The sequence below is a fragment of the Lissotriton helveticus genome, chromosome 6, assembly GCF_964261635.1.
Source record: "Lissotriton helveticus chromosome 6, aLisHel1.1, whole genome shotgun sequence".
In the NCBI taxonomy this organism is placed as follows: Eukaryota; Metazoa; Chordata; class Amphibia; order Caudata; family Salamandridae; genus Lissotriton; species Lissotriton helveticus.
This window is the reverse complement of record NC_136067.1, coordinates 1,653,200,320-1,653,220,605: the sequence shown is the minus strand read 5'-3', so window position 1 is coordinate 1,653,220,605 and position 20,286 is coordinate 1,653,200,320. Positions and strand designations below refer to the sequence as shown.

At 49.1% G+C, this 20,286-nt stretch overlaps 1 protein-coding gene across 3 annotated transcripts in view; it reads left to right on the top strand.

Moving 5' to 3' along the window:
• Positions 1-20,286, top strand: part of GPCPD1 (glycerophosphocholine phosphodiesterase 1) — a 733,645-nt gene that overhangs the window by 275,008 nt on the left and 438,351 nt on the right. For all 3 annotated transcript variants that reach the window (XM_078649507.1, XM_078649508.1, XM_078649506.1), the window contains one exon: positions 1,438-1,600. In XM_078649507.1, coding sequence (XP_078505633.1) covers positions 1,438-1,600 — 163 coding nt within the window. The remainder of the gene's footprint in view (positions 1-1,437; positions 1,601-20,286) is intronic.

Below are 20,286 nucleotides of genomic sequence, written 5' to 3'. Positions count from 1 at the left end.
TGCATGCCTAAAATGGCCCCATGGGAGTGGCCCTTGCCCAAGGGGCCACTCCCCAAGGGGTCACTCCCCAAAACAATGCCCGAATTTCATTGCCGATTTTAAATAAATAATTTATTTTCTGCCCACTGCCGGGTTGCAGACATCGAGATAATAAATGCCCCCTTAAAGGGGAGCGACCCTTGCCCAAGGGGCCGCTCCCCAAACCAACAAACTTTGCCAAACATTATAAAAAATAAAAAAATCCCTGGCGTCTACTGGGCATTCCTGCTGCTCGATTGTGCAGCAGGAATGCTCAAGAGGCTACAAGGGAAAGGAAAACCCTTTCCTTTCCCCCATGCCTCTTTCGTTTAAATCCCCCCACTCCCCAGCCCCAAAACGTACCTGTTTCTCCTCAGACGCGCAGGAAACAAATGGCTTCCCTGCGCATCGGAGGAGAAAGGGAACCTCCAATGACGTCAGCGTTCCTCGCGCGCTGACCTCATTGATGACGCGGGCGGGGGGAGGCAGGGGAAGGTCTTTCCCTGCCTTCCCCGTGAAAAAGAATTAGATCGGGCACCCACGGGTGGAGCGCCAGCGCTCCCCCCGTGGGTGGGGCTCATGACAAGCTGAGCTCGTCATGAGCACCCGAGCACTGTATGAGGAGCATACAAGGGGTTAAAGCAGGTACCTATATTTAGAGTTTCATACTCCATTCCAGGATCTATCAAAAAGAGGTGAATGTTCCCATAAATAAGGAGACTTCATGTTTCTCTACTAGAATGATGTTGTCATTTTAATGAAAAATGAAAACACTTCTATTATTTTAAGGCAATGAATTCTTAAAAAAAAAAATAATAATCCCTGTGCATATCTAGTAGCTTTTTATTCAAACCCAAATTTCCTTATTTTTAAGCTTTTTTAATTGCCAGGTTGTATTAGCCTGCTCCTTCATTTTTAGAACTTTACATTTCTGGGTTCTGTTACCCCTGCCAATTAGCTCTCAAATAGTTAATTTGGGTGGGGGTAATCCCCTGTGCAGGTGCAGTGGCCTCTTGTGTCATCTTTGGCTTTGAAAAGCAAACCAAGGGGATCTTTCTCAATAAGGTTAGATAGGCATTCGTTTAAAAGAAAAAACATACTCTTATAATGCTTTTTAGTACTATGCATAAAGGTTGAGCTGTCCAGTGTTCATGAAGAATTATATACAACTTATCATTCCATAATCTCTTGGTAAGTTGGGTTTCTCAAGGGGAGTTTATCCTTGCTTAGCTAAGCAGCACAAAGGTTCCATACATTTATAGTAGAAGAGATCTAACGTAAAATGTACAGAAGTCAGTAATGTTGAGTGAGTAACTCTTCAAGACAAACAACTTTTCATGTGACTTGTAATTTTTTTGCTTACATTTAATGACGATTAAACACACATTCTGTGATTATTATTTTTTTTTCAACTTGTAGGAAGACCTAAGTGAAGCTATAGTGCAAGGTGATACACTCCCTGGCCATGTTGGCACTGCCTGCCTTTTGTCCTCCACCATTGCTGAAAGTGGAAAGAGCAGTGGCATTCTTACTCTCCCCATCATGAGCAGGAATTCAAGGAAAACCATTGGAAAAGTTAGAGGTACCAGTTTTCTTTATTTGAATTTACTTTTTGAGCTGCATTAAGAACACCTTTTCATGTGTTCAGTAAATGAAGAGATTTATCCTGTTTGATAATAATATTCAAGTGTCATTCTCAGAACTACACACCATTTCTACATACTGTTTCTCAATATTATTTTGCTTATTTTCTCACTTTCAGTTGTTGTTTAACCTAGGTGACCTGCTCTTTAGCCATGTAGGATGTAGGTGATATAACCATTTTTACATTAAATGCCTTTGTCCAGGCTTAAAATCCCTATATAGAAATAACAATCTGTACCATCAGTTACTTATCACTGACCGATGATTCACTGATTTCCACTTAGCAGTACCCCTCCGCGTCAGTAGGTGGTGTTGGTCGACTCTGCGTCACCAGAATGATGTTGCGGTGTATACTTAGATGCCTCCCCTGCGCACTGACGTCAGTTGTATTTTTTTCCGCGCCAGCCTTAAGCAGATCCGGAGAGAGCCACGCCTTAGTCATTGTTTGACTAACTTTTTCTCGACTTCTTTTTGAGTCTTCTGACTCCTGGTGTACGAGGGATGTCCCATCAATGGACCGGGATCAAGCCGTGCGAGGCCTGTAACCGTCTGATGTCAGTTACGGACCCCCACCTCGTTTTCGCCTCTCGTGACTGGAGAGTGACCATGACCTGAAGTTGTGCTCCGACTGCGGGCCATGAATCAAAGTCTGTGCGTGAGCGGTCCCAAAAGTTGTTGGAGGCCCGGCAGTTGGCTCTGCGCCGTTCGAGGTCCCTGTCGAGAGGAAGGTCTCGGGACCAGTCGCGGAGCCACCACCATCATTCGTCATCCAAGTCTTCGAGATCTTCGGGTAAGTTGAAGCACAAGAAGAAGGTGAAGAAGCAGCATTGCTCTTCGCTTTCTCCCCGTCGGTTGGCCAGCGCGATGTGGGACCCGGAGTGTGGTCGTTCTCCAGCTCTGCCTTTAGAGCCTGGCTATGGACGGACGAGTTTCCCTCCTTTTCCCAGTGCTGGAGCATCCCCAGCCCAGCTTCGAGTTTTCTACAAAGCGCTTCATGGCATCTTTGGGCAGCCTGACTTGCCAGCGTGCCTTCTGGCCCCGCGGACTCGACTGGGGGCCCTGGGACATGGATGCTGGCGGCTCCGGCCCCGGCGCCAGAGGGCCCCCCAAGGATCCAGGCCTGGATCTTGATCGAAGCCAGTCTACCTTCTCTGGCACCGATCCCGACGACCCCCGGAGCCAGTCGTGCCCTTGACCGGCACAAACCCCAGCCTCACCCCAACTTGTACATGGCGCCGGACAGCACTTTTGTGCCTCTGTTCATCCCTTGTGTTCCTTTCAGGCCTGACTGGCTAGCAGATGAGGGTGAGGAGAACTGGGAGGGGTCTGTGGACCCTTTCGCTCACCAACTTGATGAGCCAGACTGGTGAGAGGACCTGGGTGACACTAGTGGTCTGGATACCTCCCCAGATCTTGGCATGCTTTCTCCCACTACCATAGTTACGGAGGAGGTAGCGTCATGCAGTGGTGTTACGTAGGGCGGCTGAGGCCTTGGGCCTTGAGCTTCCTGTGGTGGCTGTCAGGACTGACAGAGGTGCTTCAACTGGCGGTGGCCTCTTCGCAGCCCCTTTTAATAAAGCTCTCACGGACGTCCTTCTGGGCACTTGGTCCAAGCACAGCATAGGGGCTCCTGTGGACAGGATGATTGCCTGACTCCACCGCCCAGCCCCGGGCGACCCACTTTTTGTCTCCCAACACCCTACTTCCAATAGCTTGGTCTTTCAAGCTGCATCCTCTAAGGGCGCATTCCCTACTGCTCCCCCAGCTAGGGAATCCAAGAAGCTGGATCATCTCGGAAAGAACGTTTTTTCTTCCACCAGCTTAGTGCTGCGGCCGGTGAATACCGCATGCCTCTGTGGCCGTTCTACCCATACTGTGTTGGATATGGTTTTGCAAGTGCTACCACACTTCCTGAAGGAGGCCCGGGCCGTTCTCACCCGCGAGTGTAGAGATGCAGCCAAAATCACTGTCCGCTGCCTCACTGGGCAGAGCGGTTCCCACGTCAGTATCCCTGAGGCGCTACGCCTGGTTAAGAATGTCTGTTTTTTCTGGGGATGTCCAATCCACCTTACTGGACATGCCCTTAGATGGCTGTCGCTTTTTCAGTGACAAGGCAGACTCGGTGCTCAAGCGCTTCAAGGATTCTAGGGCTACAGCCAGATCCTTAGGCCTTGCGGCGACCACTCGTCCAACACAGTCTACTAAAGGGGTACCCCACCACGTTCGACCCAGTCTAGCCACCAGTTTAACCAAGACGCCCAGCCTGTGCATGGGCACGGACGTGGGACCTGGCGAGGCGGGTCTGGGGGCCAGTGGACGTGCCAGTCTACCCATAACCCCTCTGCAGCAGCCTCCAAATCTTCCTGGTCTGACCTATCAGGGCCACCAGAAGCCATTGGGCGGCAGCATTTGCCATCACCTCCCCCACTCGCAGACCATCATGTAGGACAGGTGGGTTTTGCAGATGGTCCGAAGGGGCTACTCCCTCCCCTTTGAGAATGCCCCTCCCTCCATGCCACCATCCTTCCATCTCATGTCAGAGGATCACTTGACCCTTCTCTGCCAGGAAGGTGGAGCTCTCTTGGCCAAGGGAGCTATTGAAAGATGCTCACGTTGGCTCAGGTCTTGCTTTTTGTTTGACCCCCGGAAACTGAACGGTAGCGTTGGACTTGCAGGAAGTACATTTCCATATCCCTGTCCTGCCAGCCAACAGCCCACGAGCATTTTGAGTTCACCGTGCTCCATGAATATAAATCTACCTCAGTTTGCTATAATAGTTTGCTATAATAGTAAGGGAGATCTAACAGAAGAATTTCCCTCTGATATGGGGGTGAGGCAGGGGTGTGTCCTGGTCCCATTTCTTTTCTTATTATATTTTAGTGGGCTAGGAGAACAATTATGTAAGGTGGAGCAGGACACAGTGAGGACTATCACTTTTATGAATGAGTTGGGATTAAAGATTAATCTCTCTAAATCATTCATAATGAAATGTGGACTAAAAAAGTCTAAAACAAGGATATTTTTGCTTGGGGATGAAGAAATTAAGAAAGTCCCTCATATCTGATAGACTATTAACCGCAGATTCCTTCACGTAGAGTTATCCCCAGGTGTGAGATTGGATCCGGAAACTTTTTGGCACAGCATCACTGCGCACCGGGGCGGCATCACGCGACTCCGCCCAGGCGTTGTCCGCGTACGTGACGTCAGCGACGTCACATAAGCACCGCCCCGGCATGCCTATGTCAGTTTTTTCCTTTTCCGCTTGCAACGCGGATCAGGTCCTTGCTACATGCCTTTTTGGGGCCCTTTTTTTCTCCTCACTTTCTATTCTTTTGGTGGAACAGTGTGCGAATGTCTTCGGGCTTCAAGACTTGCATGTAGTGTGGGCGTCTTATGTTGGTGACGCACCCTCACCTCATTTGTATTTGGTGTTTAGGGGAGGATCACGGCACCACTGATTGTGAGGCGTGCCCACAGTTGAAGCCGAAGTTGTGGCGGGAGCGCCGGATAAAACTGCTCTCGGCGCGTCTCTCCAGGTCGACGTCCTCCCCTCGTTCAGCCTCGGAAGACGGCTTCAGATACGGCTGTGGTTGTCGTCCTCACCCTTCTCTGATGTCACGTGAGCATCACTCCCCGGTGGGTAAATGTCGCAGTTTGTCCCCGGGGGCTGGTGTCCGGCTTGCCGGGGGCTTGGCCTCTCCGCGTGTGATGCAGCCCCACGTGTAGTCCTATCCACCGTTTCCCAGTGATGGGGCGTCGAGATTCCAGATGGAGATATACGCGGCGGCTTTGCAGGCCTCGCTGGTGTCTCCTTCCCTTCCTGGGGCGTCAGGGGTTCCCTTGCCTTGCGCTGGGCCTTCCGTGGTGCCGACTGACGCGGATCCAGGCTTGGAGGATGTGGTACTGTTAGGGTGCGGCACCTCGTGGGTTCCTCCTTCAGACCACGGCGCATCTGCCTCGCTGCAAACTCCTGCGGAAATCCCTGTGGTGTGGCGGAAGGTCGCCGGGGCTCGGGTCGCATCCCCGTGCCCCGCTCAGCCCTCTGGGCAGGCGAGAGCCTCGTCCACGGCTGAGCTGACGCCGCCACAGCGCCAGCACCGGTTGCTCACGGCGGGGCCACAGTGGTCGGTGGCCTCTCCTCGTCCCGCTCTGGGTTGAGGCTGGGTGGGGACCCCTCGTCCCTCTCCGGGCCCCTCTTGTCCCTCTCTGGGCCCCTCTTGTCCCTCTCTGCAGGCGGCTGCCTCATCGGAGGGAGAGTCGGACGTTGAATCGTCCCTGACGCCGCCGAATGGTCACCGGGCCACCTCCTCCACATTCTGGGCCGAGGCTGGTGAGGGCTTCGTGTCACTCCCCGGGTCCTTCTCATTCCTCCACGCAGGCGGCTGCCTCGGTGCAGGTTGAATCGGCGTTGTTCTGGCGTTGCCCCTTGGCCAGTTTGGCTCCGGCTCCATTCCGGTACCCTGCAAGGTGTGACTTGGAGGAGCCCTATCCAGCGTCTCCCTGGGAACCAGATGGTGTCGACGTCCTGCCTCAGGCGGTGGACTCCATGGCTCCCCGCAGGGGACGTGCCGCTGATTCGTCTTTGGAGGCGTCTTCTCCGGAGGCCGGCTACATATTGGTGTCGTCCTCCCCGGAGACTGGCCTCCGTGTGGTGTCTTTTTCACCGGTGTTGTCGAAGGGTGGCTCCCCGCCATTTCTGAGGCAGAGGTGTTCATCGGAGGAGCGGCAGGTCCCTCATTCTCATCCAGGGAATACTCCTCAATATTCATAATCTATGAATAATCCCCGCCCATGTGTGGGATCCCGGAGCATATAGAAAATATATATATGTATGTATGTATATATGTATATGTGTGTGTATATATATATATATATATATATATATATATATATATATATATATATATATATGTATGTATGTATGTATGTATGTATATATGTATATATGTATATGTATGTATGTATATATGTATATGTGTGTATATATATATATATATATATGTATGTATGTATGTATATATATATGTATGTATATGTATGTATATATATATATGTATGTATATATATGTATGTATATATATGTATGTATATATGTGTATGTATGTATATATATTTATGTATGTATATATGTATGTATATATATGTATATATGTATATATATATATATTACATATATATATATATATATTATTTATATATTATATATCTATATATATATATATATATATATATATATGTGAAAACATATCTATGCAGCCTAAGATATTTCCATAATGGCCAAAGTGCTGATATTAAAAAATGAAGTGGGGAGGGTCACTAGGGGAATATTTAACGACCACAGCACCTCTAGCCCCTAACAAATACTAGAAAAAACATAGAAGAGGTGCCAGGTCCTCAGGAACTAATGGTGTGTTGTGTCAGAACTAGATACGAGTGTCCATCAAAACACATATATGAAATAACACTGGGCTAAAAAATTCCCATCAGCCCACCCATTGGCGGAATCTCATCATGTGGGATATTGATAAAAAAATCCAGATCTCGTCCAGCACACTTGGTAGTGATACTGAGATGGATTTTGAAGCCGTATTATTAGGCCACAGTGTTTTTCAGATGGTACTGATGGAGTGCAGTGCTTGTGAAAAATAAAGTGAAAAGAATGGAGTGAGGATAAAATTGGCTCATAGGACAAAAAATGAGTTTAATATATATTGTCCTAGGGTCAAACTAAAAGCAACGCCCAATAGTTTGAAATAATAACTATTTAGTGGCGCAGTGCAGTGGGGTCGACATGTTTCAGCTTGAAGTGGAACAACTGTCTAAGCTTTCTTCAGGACCAGATATTGAAAGCGACTGCAGATGTGAATAACAATGCAAGTAACGCTGTACAAATATATTAATTTATCCTACCAGGAACTTGGAGCCCCAATGTTGACTGGCAGGTATCTTGTTATACGTTCTTTCCTGTAGAAGAAAAGAAAATGCACAACAACAAGCGAATAAAATAGTGCCTGATGGTATCTCAGAAACAAAGAAATAACACAACAACACCGGCAAGGTAAAGAAATACTCGCCACTCAAAAGACAAAAAGTTCTAATGGTGTATATCAATAATATTTGATGGTAAAGCAATAGTTATGATTTAAAGCTTACCCAGCATTTCGTGGGAAGTAGCCTCACCTCGCCCGGCACCCGCTCGGGAAGAAGGAGGCCCCGCTCTGTTAGAAATGAAAGACCAAGACAAAGAAACCTCAGAGACTCTTTGGAGGTATATATGCACATTGGTCATTCTATCTCATTGTAATCTTAACATAACCCCAGCTGTTTCTAAAAAGAGACTGACAAGGTAGGCAGACACATGGTGCTGACCAAGTGTGGAGAGGCAAACTGAATTGTAATACTATAGTTAACAATGAAAAGAGAAGCAGTAAAGGCTGTTCTAATTGAAGAGAGCCATACTCATTATAATAGGCTATAAAGGGGACTTGCCCCTTTAAGAAAATCGATGAAACAGGAAAAATATGAAGGTCTATCAAGAACAAGACCAAGAATCAAACTACAAAACCGCCAGGGAGCCTACCTGTCCGTCGGTGCCTCTAAGCCCGCGTCCGAGTGGGAGTGGAGGTACAAGCTCTCTGCTCGCGCGTGTTTTTATATGCTCTCTAAATGGCTCAATTGATTGCAGCTGCGCTAGGAAAGCAGGTCGCAGTTTGGGCAACCATCGCGCATGCTCAGGGTCGCGGAAGATACTCGTTTGACTGCGCAAGCGCTGACATTATAGATAACAGCGCATGCGCGATCCTAGAGACACCGATATGGAGAGCCGCGCATGCGCGATCGACAAATACTAGTGCCGATCGGTCGCGCATGCGCGTTGGATAGGAAAACTCTCGACTGGTGCCAAGTATGGGGAGGCGGCTAGATATTGAAGCAGGTGTCTATCAGTTATATAGACAGATCTAATTTAAGCCCGCTTCTTAGTCTATGCCCCGATGTTGTAGAAACACAGATTACTGAGAGACCCCCCACCTTATGGGATTTGCCACCGGTCTCTGGTCATTTTCCGTGTGGGTCATGCAGTGTCTGTCCCCAGACGAGCAAAACAAAGGAAGTTGACTGGGGAACAGGGAGAACCTGGCTTTTAAAGAAACATACTAATTGCAACACTGACAGGGTCATTTATATGATTACCTGTCCATGCTCCCTTAGATACATCGGATATACCACCCGAAAAATTAAACTAAGAATTGGGGAACATAAGAGTACCATCAGGTGCCATAAACAATCAACGAGGCTGACAAATCACTTCCTCACTCTGAAACACACAGCAGACGACATGAAGTGGGTGATTCTAGAACATCCGTTTATTCCCCCACATGTCAGTGATGTCTCTAGATTCTTGTTTATTAAGGAGCAGAAATGGATTTTCCATCTTAAAAGTGATAGCCAGGGCCTCAATGATGATATACCATGGACATCTTTATGATTGTCCAATTTACGTGTATACCATATCATGTACGCTATAACCTTTAACCATATGTATAACATCTGAGCTGCACCACGGAGCGATACTATAGTGATCTCTATTCTTGACTAAACTATTTCGATAGTTCACATTATGCCTATACTGTATCATGAACATTAATCTAGGAATATCTGTCAGATGTTATTCATTTTTAGAACATCTGAGCTACATCACAGAGCTATACCACATTATGCAGTAACATCAATTTGGGTGCATAAACACTAGCTCCATTCATAGACAAATTAAATATGTCTATTTGACATACATACGATGAATACATATATGAGATTGTACAGGGACATGTACGTCATTTAGTAGTTTCATTATGTAGGGTTTACATCACCCCAGTCCTCATTTGGCTGTGTTGGGCATTATATACATTTACCTTCATTTTTTGTTGTTTCTACAACATCGGGGCATAGACTAAGAAGCGGGCTTAAATTAGATCTGTCTATATAACTGATAGACCCCTGCTTCAATATATAGCCGCCTCCCCATACTTGGCACCAGTCGAGAGTTTTCCTATCCAACGCGCATGCGCGACCGATCGGCACTAGTATTTGTCGATCGCGCATGTGCGGCTCTCCATATCGGTGTCTCTAGGATCGCGCATGCGCTGTTATCTATAATGTCAGCGCTTTCGCAGTCAAACGAGTATCTTCCGCGACCCTGAGCATGCGCGATGGTTGCCCAAACTGCGACCTGCTTTCCTAGCGCAGCTGCAATCAATTGAGCCATTTAGAGAGCATATAAAAACACGCGCGAGCAGAGAGCTTGTACCTCCACTCCCACTCGGACGCGGGCTTAGAGGCACCGACGGACAGGTAGGCTCCCTGGCGGTTTTGTACTTTGATTCTTGGTCTTGTTCTTGATAGACCTTCATATTTTTCCTGTTTCATCGATTGTCTTAAAGGGGCAAGTCCCCTTTATAGCCTATTATAATGAGGAGTATGGCTCTCTTCAATTAGAACAGCCTTTACTGCTTTTCTTTTCATTGTTAACTATAGTATTACAATTCAGTTTGCCTCTCCACACTTGGTCAGCACCATGTGTCTGCCTACCTTGTCAGTCTCTTTTTAGAAACAGCTGGGGTTATGTTAAGATTACAATGAGATAGAATGACCAATGTGCATATATACCTCCAAAGAGTCTCTGAGGTTTTTTTGTCTTGGTCTTTCATTTCTAACAGAGCGGGGCCTCCTTCTTCCCGAGCGGGTGCCGGGCGAGGTGAGGCTACTTCCCACGAAATGCTGGGTAAGCTTTAAATCATAACTATTGCTTTACCATCAAATATTATTGATATACACCATTAGAACTTTTTGTCTTTTGAGTGGCGAGTATTTCTTTACCTTGCCGGTGTTGTTGTGTTATTTCTTTGTTTCTGAGATACCATCAGGCACTATTTTATTCGCTTGTTGTTGTGCATTTTCTTTTCTTCTACAGTAAAGAACGTATAACAAGATACCTGCCAGTCAACATTGGGGCTCCAAGTTCCTGGTAGGATAAATTAATATATTTGTACAGCATTACTTGCATTGTTATTTACATCTGCAGTCGCTTTCAATATCTGGTCCTGAAGAAAGCTTGGACAGTTGTTCCACTTCAAGCTGAAACATGTCGACCCCACTGCACTGCGCCACTAAATAGTTATTATTTCAAACTATTGGGCGTTGCTTTTAGTTTGACCCTAGGACAATATATATTAAACTCATTTTTTGTCCTATGAGCCAATTTTATCCTCACTCCATTATTTTCACTTTATTTTTCACAAGCACTGCACTCCATCAGTACCATCTGAAAAACACTGTGGCCTAATAATACGGCTTCAAAATCCATCTCAGTATCACTACCAAGTGTGCTGGACGAGATCTGGATTTTTGATCAATATCCCACATGATGAGATTCCGCCAATGGGTGGGCTGATGGGAATTTTTTAGCCCAGTGTTATTTCATATATGTGTTTTGATGGACACTCTGATCTAGTTCTGACACAACACACCATTAGTTCCTGAGGACCTGGCACCTCTTCTATGTTTTTTCCAAAGTGCTGATATTACATGGGTTTGTATAGTAGCATCTATACTCTCCCAACCCCTAAGGAAGAAAGAGAGCAGTAAACATTTGTCATACAACAATGCTTTACTGCCATAGAAAAAACTGTAATTGGAGGCATTTGCCAGTAGGCTGCAGTAGAGTATAAAGAAAACTGACACTTTGCCTTTAAGGCATTAGAGTAGGGGTACCGTGCCTTTAAGACCTGCAGGAGACCCCTTGCTCCCATGATGCACCACAGGTGGCAGTTAGGTCAGTTCTTTTTTCCGGCTCCTTCTGAGAGGATCCTGGAGCTTGAGCTCTTCAGTTTTGTGACTAAAACTGATTTTTGAAAAGATTTTTTCAGTACATTCAACATTTTCTGGTTTATTAAGGCTTCTGCTGCTGGTTTTATGGACTTCCATAAGTTTTTTCCAGTCAGAATGCCAGCTTTATTCAGAAAGTGCCCTTCCTGTGACAAGAAGATGGCACTGGCAGATCCATACTCTGTAGTGTGTGTCTTCCATCCTCACACAATCCTGACCAGCGCCACCATTGTCAGAAGTTCTCCAGGCGGACCCTGCGCGACAGGGAACACATTAAACTCCATGCTCTGCTGAAAAAGGACAAGAGTCATCAGGGTGGTGGCCATGGAGGCCCCAGGACATCATCTTCCAGCAAGCAACTTCAAAAGCAGCGACGTTCCACCTCTCCTGACCCTAGAATGAGAAAGGGGACAAGAGAATCACCGTCTACGTCGAAGTCTCCGTCGAAGAGGCCCAGACACTCTTCAGGAACACCATCTCGACATCGAGAGTCTCCGCCGCATACAAGTAAGTCGGCGTCGAGGCACCACACTTTAAGCTCGAATACTGTGGGTGCTGAGAGACCTAAGTCTCTGTCGACGTCAAGGCTTCCCTCGAATTCGAGACACTCTCCGCCACCCTCGAGGGGGTCAGCTTCGAGAGTAGCGACGGCTAACATCTCGCCACTGGTGGTCGTGCCGTTGTCGAGAGGATCGTCTAGGTCCCATCACTCGACGGCATGGAGGGTCGCTGTCGACACGACATCATGAAAGAGTGCCGTCGACTCGACGCCAAGGCAGATGGAAGTCAAGGTCTCCAACTCGACGCCGAAGGTCGACTTCGAGGTAACCTCATCGCCGCAGGCAATCGACGTCAAGACCATCGAGACCTCATTCAACGCCGGTGGTGACTCAGACCTCATCGCTGTTGAAGCACTCGATGTCGAGAGAAGAGGTCATAGGAATTGCGGAGTCCCCGCGGCAGTCAGTTCCCGGGTCCAGATCGTCGTCTGGAGACCGGTCATCGTCTCCAGGACTGCACATTAAGATCTCACCAGAAGCATCCCCCAAACCTGCAGAGGGGAGGACCCACAGTCTTTCGCCTCGCCGTCCTCAAGTTGCGGTGTCAGGTGGCCGCAGTAGTCCGGGCTCGGATTACTCCTGCACGTATTCACCATCCGGACCCACTCCTCGGAAAAGCACTCCGGCTGGACCTTCAAAATCTCTCTCTAGGATACCAAGATCTACTCCCAGGCCAAGATCTACTCCCAGGCCAAGATCTACTCCCAGGCCAACAGCTACTCCCAGGCTAAGATTGCCTTCCAGACCAAGATCGCCTTCTACACGTCTGTCTAGGTCCAGGGGTCGTCATAGCCGTCCTCACGACAGACCCCATAAGAGAAGGCGCACAAGATCACCTACATGGTCTTCCTCTACAAGGTCTACGGTCCGGGACTACTCTCCGACCTTCTCCTCAACGCCTCCATCACGGGTGTCGCCCATAGATGACATTTCGACTTTCACACATGTGCTGGGTAAGGGTGCAAAGAAACTCAACATCACCTTGCATACCCCTGTGGTTCCCACGTCTGTCATCTTTGACACCTTGCATCATCGGACAGCTCCTAGACCGCTGCTACCACTGGTGCCAGGATATTTGGAACTGGCTATGGCCACCTTCCTCACCCCTGCGACGGTGGGTTCCTTGCCATCCAGAATCGCCAAAAAAACAAGGCTCCAGCAGAGGACCCCTTGTTTCTCAGGACTGACCCACCAGCAGACTGTCATTGTGGCTGCAGCCATGAAGTCCCACTCCGCTTCTACATCATCCTCTGTTCCTCCTGAGAAGGATAGCAAACAGATGGACTCATACGGGAGGAAGATGTGCAATACTTCAGCGTCATCAATGAAGGTTGCGAGTGCCTCTGCCCTTCTTGGGAGATACAACAGATATCTTTGGGACTCCCTCACACGTTTCACTGAGAAGCTTCCCAAAGAAGACCGGCAGGATTTCACCGAAATTCTACAGGAAGGGGGGCTAGTAGCTAATCCGGTGATGAGTGGTGCAGCGGACACTTCAGACCTCGCCGCTCATGGCTACTCCCATGGAGTCTGTTCATGACACTCGGCCTGGCTGCGCCTCACAGTCCTCAAGCCTGATGCCCAGAAGAAAATTCTGAACCTCCCTTTTTAATGGCTCATCTCTGTTTGGGGCTCACGCTGACGACATGAACAAAATGAAGGCTGAGATGGACACCGTCAAGGCTGTTGGTCTGGAAAAGCGCAAGGAATTCAAGAAACGTTTAAGTCAGGGCGATAAACTTTCTTTTCAACGGAGGGTTCAAACCCCTCAATGGTCCTCCCAGAACCAACAAAGATCCCAGTTCCAACAAAGGCGCCCTGGAAGAGGAAGAGGCAATAACAAGCAGCAGTCCACCTCTAAGCAGCCTCCCAAGCCTTGAGTCGTTGCTTCCTCCTCAACCGTTCGTCACTCCGGTGGGAGGGAATGTAGCTTGTCACCTGCAAGAGTGGAAAACCATAACAAGAGACAAATGGGTGCTGAATATTGTGCAGCATGGTTACTTGCTGAGGTTCAAGTCTCCTCCTCCGCAAGTGCCCCCACAATTCAAGCACCTTCCTCAAATTCAAAGTCAGCTGTTGGAGGACGAAGTATCTACCCTTCTCGCAAAGAAAGCCATAGAGGAGGTCCCTCCCATTCGAAGAAATCAAGGAGCATACTCTCGCTACTTTCTAGTCCAAAAGCGAGGACTAGCCAAAGAGTACAGACCTATCCTTGACTTGCGCCTGCTAAACAGGTTTATCAGAAAGGAGAAATTTTGTATGCTAGCCCTGCATCAGATCTTTCCGCACCTTCACCAAGGGGATAGGATGTGTGCCATCGACCTGCAGGATGCCTACTTTCATATACCTGTCTCAGTAAAGCATCGCAAATTTCTCAGGTTCCAGATAGCCCATCATCACTACCAGTATCGAGTGCTTCCATTCGGCCTCAAATCCGCCTCGCGGACTTTCTCCAAGTGCATGGCGGTGGTGGCTGCCTTCCTCCGCAGGCGGAAGATCTTCGTCTATCTCTACCTAGATGACTGGCTCCTGAAAAGTTCCACACCTGTTCTGCTTCAGAGCCATCTCTCATACTGTCTCAACCTGATGCATTCTTTGGGGTGGCAAGTCAACTACAAAAAGTCGGTCCTCAACCCGACCCAACGAATACACTATCTGGGTGCCTCCCTGGACTCCGCAGAGGCAAGCGTGTGTCCGTTGGAGGAGAGGTTGTCATCAATGCTTCTGAAGTGCCGCACCCTTCTCGACACCCAAAGTCCGACAGCCAGACAAGTGTCGTCACTACTGGGATCGATGGCCTCGTGCATCTACATTGTGCCCAACGCCCACCTTCACATGCGGCCTCTGCAGCAGGCACTCGAGGACCAATGGTCTCCGAAGTCAGGCCACTTGGAAGATCGTGTCTCTCTCCATCAAGTTGCCAGAGACTCCATCAGATGGTGGATGAAACACTCTCACTTGTTGATAGGAGTTTCGTTTCATCAGTCGGCTCTAACGCAGACAGTGGTCACGGATGCCTCAATGCACGGCTTTGGTGCTCAAATGGACCAGCTTCAGGTACAAGGTCTCTGGTTTGAGACAGAAAGAAGCTACCATAACAACTTCTTGGAGCTACGGGCGGTCTATCTGGCGCTCAAGTCCCTGTACCCGTCTCTGCAGTCCAGCCACATTCAAGTTCAGACAGACAATACAACAACAATGTTCTATCTGAACAAGCAAGGAGGCACTAAGTCAGGAGTTCTGTCTAAAGACAGTGGATAGGAAGTCTCCTTCCCAGACCTCATTCTTCCTCATCCCTGTGTTCAAAGATTTCTTAGAGGGGCTTAAGAAAGTGTTTCCGCCAGGGAGGTCCCCTCTCCTCCCTGGGAGGTCAACATCATGCTTACCAAGTTGATGGGTGCTCCTTTTGAGCCTATTCATAAGGCCTCTTTGTAGCACTTGACTAGGAAGGCTGCTTTCTTGGTAGCCATCACCTCAGCCCGCAGGGTGAGTGAGATCCAGGCCCTGTGTAGCAAGGATCCTTAAACAGTCTTTCATGCCAAGAGTGGTACTGAGAACATATCCAGGCTTCCTACCCAAGGTGGTCTCGGATTTCCATATCAATCAGACCATCACACTGCCTAGTTTCTTCCCTCAGCCAACCACTCCCCCGGAGAGGTCTTTACACTCCCTAGATTTCCGGAGGGTTTTGAAATTTTACCTTGCTAGAACTCTTCAACTTGGGAAGTCTGACCGGCTCTTTGTTAATTATGGTACAACTAATACCGGTCTGTCCGCTTCAAAAAGGTCTATTTCTAGATGGATTGTCTCCTGTATAGCTCTGTCTTACCAATTAGCTAACAAAGCTTTACAAGGTAAACCACATGCACATTCCAGTAGAGGGAAAGCTTCTACTACAGCTCTCCTTCGCAACATTCCAATATCTGAGATTTGTAAGGCGGCTACATGGCGCTCAGTACATACCTTTACCCGCTATTACTGCCTATATTCAGATGCACAGGCCGATTTGAGCAATCTGTTTGCATAAGTGTATTATAGATGTGATATTGATTCAAGTTTTTTTCTGTGTACTTGGTTGGTCGTCCGCGAGACTTTTGGGTATGGGCTTGCTAATCTATTCATAAATTATGATTATTGATGAGTATCCCCTAGATGAGAAGGATTAGTTACTTACCTGTAATCCTAGTTGTCATCCAGGGGGATACTCATCAAAGTCCTAAGCGACCCACCCTCCTCCCCGGACGAGCATTCCTGCAAAGTTATTGTATGATGAGTGCAGACTTATTCAGGTGTTTATGCACCTCCAAGAAGAACTGACCTAACTGCCTCCTGTGGTGCACCATGGGAGCAAGGGGTCTCTTAAAGGCATGGTACCCCATCTCTAATGCCTTAAAGGCAAGGTGTCAGTTTTCTTTATACTCTACTGCAGCCTACTGGCAAATTCCTGCAATTACAGTGTTTTCTATGGCAATAAAGCATTGTTGTACGACAAATGTTTACTACTCTCTTTCTTCCTTAGGGATTGGGAGAGTATAGATGCTACTATACAAACCTATGTAATTTCAGCACTTTGGCCATTATGGAAATATCTTAGGATGCATAGATATGTTTTCACATATGCATATATAGGTATATATATATATATATGTATTTTCTATATGCTCTGGGATCCCGCACATAGGCAGGTATTATTCATAGATTATGACTTTGATGAGTATACCCCTGAATGAGAACTAGGATTACAGGTAAGTAACTAATCCTTCTTCGCTTTCTTCTGACTTCCAGGTCTGGCCTTCGCCCATCCCGCTTGGCTTCGGGAACGGCCACCTTAGTTTGCAGCTGTCGCTCACGGAGGAGCTGCTTTCTCCACCGCGGAGGCGGATGTGGCATTCGCTCACGCAGTGTCCACGGCTGTGTGCATTCTGTGCATGGGTGACCCGATTGCTCACTTTCCGGTGGACCATCTCTTGGAGGTTCTCCACGGGGGTTCTGGTGGGAGGGAAATCCTGGTTCCCTTTGAGGGTTCGCACCTTTCTTCCATGACTGGGGCTTAGAGGCGTCCCGCCTCAGGAGATCCGGTGCCTCAACACCTTCTGCACCGGCACCTTCCGGCGACGCGTGACCCGGTGTGTCTTTCCCTCCACCCCTCTGCCGCCAGTCCACTTTTGCGGACTGCATTTTCCTCCCTGCCGCCACTGTTGACTTTGCCGTCCCGGGAGCCCCGCTGGCTGGACTCTTGGGGGCGCAACATGTTCACCTCCACCAGCGCTGCCCTGCGGGACCTCAACACCTTGTGTGTACTGGCTAGGGCCTCCTCCTGTTTGTGGGACTCGGCTGAGTCTCTGGGATCCGCAGCTTCCCAGGAGACTGTTCAGGTGAACTTACGGCATCATGCGTTGGATTGCCGGGAGCTAGCGGCGTTTATTCTCTTCTCCGCTCTGGACATCTCGGAGGTGCTGGGCTGGGCCATGGCTTCCTCAGTCGCTCTCCGTCGCCACGCTTGGCTTCGGGGCGGCGGGTTCCCCCGAAAATAATCGGGAGCGACTCATTGGTCTCCCGTTTTATGGTAGCCTGTTGTTCCATGCCCCGGCTGACTCCGCCATCCAAAGGTTCCTGGCAGGGTTCCGTCCTCCTCCTCCTCCTCTGCCTTATCATCCTCCTCCTCCTCCTTTCCCTCCTCAGTGACTGCTGAGTTGAGCTGGTTCTGGACCTTCCTGGGACGGTCACTCTTACTGTAGAGTGCGTTTTCTGGCCATTGAGTCCTCCTTGCTGGGACTTGGCATTGGTGGCTGCTGGAGGGCCCTTTGTTCACTGTGTGTTTTTTGCTGGACTTGTTCACAGACTTGGCCCGGAGATTAAGCCTTCTGTTTTTTCCTTTATTGCTGCTTGTCAAGCCTTTCGTGGGGGTGTATCCCTGTGGTCTTTTGGTTTTTCTTCTGCTGCGGAAGTTCTTCCAAAGAGGGTTCCTATGTCTTGGGACTTAACGTACCCTATGTGGGGTAGTGGTAGCTGTTATATAGCCTGCGCTCTGCTGCGGAGTTCTGGTGGCCCTTGAATGTCTGTTCTCCATGGCGTTTATGTATGTTGCTTTGCTTCTTGAGGTCGTGTGCGCGGGCCCTCGTGCTGGTGTGTTCGGCCATTTCCTCACCTCCTTGCTCCTGTCCTGCGGCCTGGGATGCTTGTGTGCTCTCCCTTGTCAGGCGTCGCCCGCCCGGTCTTCCCGGTCTTCCTGGGACCCTGGGCTGTTTTTTCTTGCTTCTGGCAGCTTATGTCTGTTGGCGCCTCTCTGGCTGGCCTGTTGCCTTCCCTGGGGTGGACTCGCCTTCTTTTTCCTCATCAACTTAGGCCCTATGAGCTCTCCCCCAGGCTTGGGTGGAAGCTTATTGCCTTTTAGGGATGCGGGGTACTTCGGCCTCTCTGACCTTGCCCTTGGTTCCTCTATCGTGAGTGTGAGGGCCTCTTCTTTCTTCTCTCTTCTTCCTCCATCCCTCTGGGGTCGGTGGTGTTCTGCTTGTGGGGGATCCTCTTGCCTGGGAGGGACCGGGTTACTTGCCCGGTCCGCAGGTCTGGTTCCCTGTGAGACCCTCTGTCCTGTCATAGCTGGTGGGGTCCTTTCGCAGACCCTCCTTCCCTGTGGGTATTGCTATGGTATCTATTCTACGTGAAGGAATCTGCGGCTAGTAGTCTCCATCAGATGTATGAGTTACTTACCTTCGATAACGATGTTTCGGGTAGAGACAATTCTAGCCGCAGATTCCTCCATGGCCCCCCCTTCCTCCCCGTTCTGCGAGGACCCTTGGGTTGGTCTTTGGTGCTTGCCTCCCGGTGGGGGGCTATGTCTCTTGTGAGTGTTTTCTTGCTCTTGACGGGTGATTCCGTCTTGTTGCTGTTCATTCCTCCTCCTTGGTTCCACGGAGGATGGAGTTACTGTGCTCCTGTACACCGCTGCTCTGGGTGCTCCAGGTTGGGGCGGTTGGCCTTCCGATCTCTGCCTCCCCTCACTTCCCTCCCTCATGGTGCTGGGGGTCCTGGCCCCTCTGCTAACCTCTGAGTTGGGGTCATCTTTCCTTGGGGGGTGGTTGCGCTCTATGCCAGGGTGGCTTGGAGGTTGGTTGTTCCTGTCCGTTTTGGAACTGGCTCCCCTTCTTGTTTCTGCATAGGGGTTGTAGGCCTGCTTCATGTGTCATGACCCTTTACGCATGTTCCTTGTATATGGGGGACGGGAGGGGTGGATGTCTATGTACTAGCAGGGTGGGTGGTCAGGGCTCTGCTCTGTTCTTCTTCTGTCCCTGCCTTTGGGCGCTGCAGTTTGCACTGTTCCTTTTGGTGTCTTCCTCCTTTCTACTCTTTCGCACACTGTTCCCATGCTCCCACAGTTTTTGTCTGGTGGCTCCGCGTTGTGGTGCAGAAAAGTTCGCCGAAAAAACGGACTTAGGCGCGCCGGGGCTTATGTGACCTCGCTGACGTTACGTACGTGGACGACGCCTGGGCAGAGTCGCGTGATGCCGCCCCGGGCGTGCAGGGATTCTGTGATTCAACAAATGCATCTGGGCGCACCATATTCGTTGTTTCTGCGATGCCAAGAATGCAAATATTGTTCCTGTGAAACCGTGCCTCCAGGTCCTTGTTTTTGATATCTACTGTTTTCAGGATACATTCCAATTTTTCCAAGCGTTTCACCATGGTCGTTGTGCCATCCTCCAAGCTGGAGATAAGCGTTCCAGCACCATCTCATTGGGTGTTTTGACGATCCAGGCGTTCGCTTGTACGGTCAATGCATTCGGTGAGCGCATTGAAACGAGCATCTATGGAGCTCTGAGTTCCGCCATTCTGAAAGCCTTGCCACCTGCGGTATCGGGCTCACCTCCATTTCCAGTGATTAGTCGGTGTCAGAATGGGAGCCATGTCAATGCGTCGGTTTAGATTGCATTGCTTCGGGCCACTTCGACGCATTGTAAGTATGAAATACTGGAGGGAAGTAGAAGTCTGGAAAGTAGCCTAGTAAGCGTGGCGTAGTATCCCGGGCCAAGCATGCACAACCCCAGTCATGTGTATATGCCGTGGGGCGGGGGCCGAGCAATAGAGGTGGGCTACAGTTCTGAAGGTGACCAGGTGTAACTGGCTAACATTAATTTGGCTGTAGACAGTAGTATAGGCGAGAGTACAATCCTCAATCTCAGAC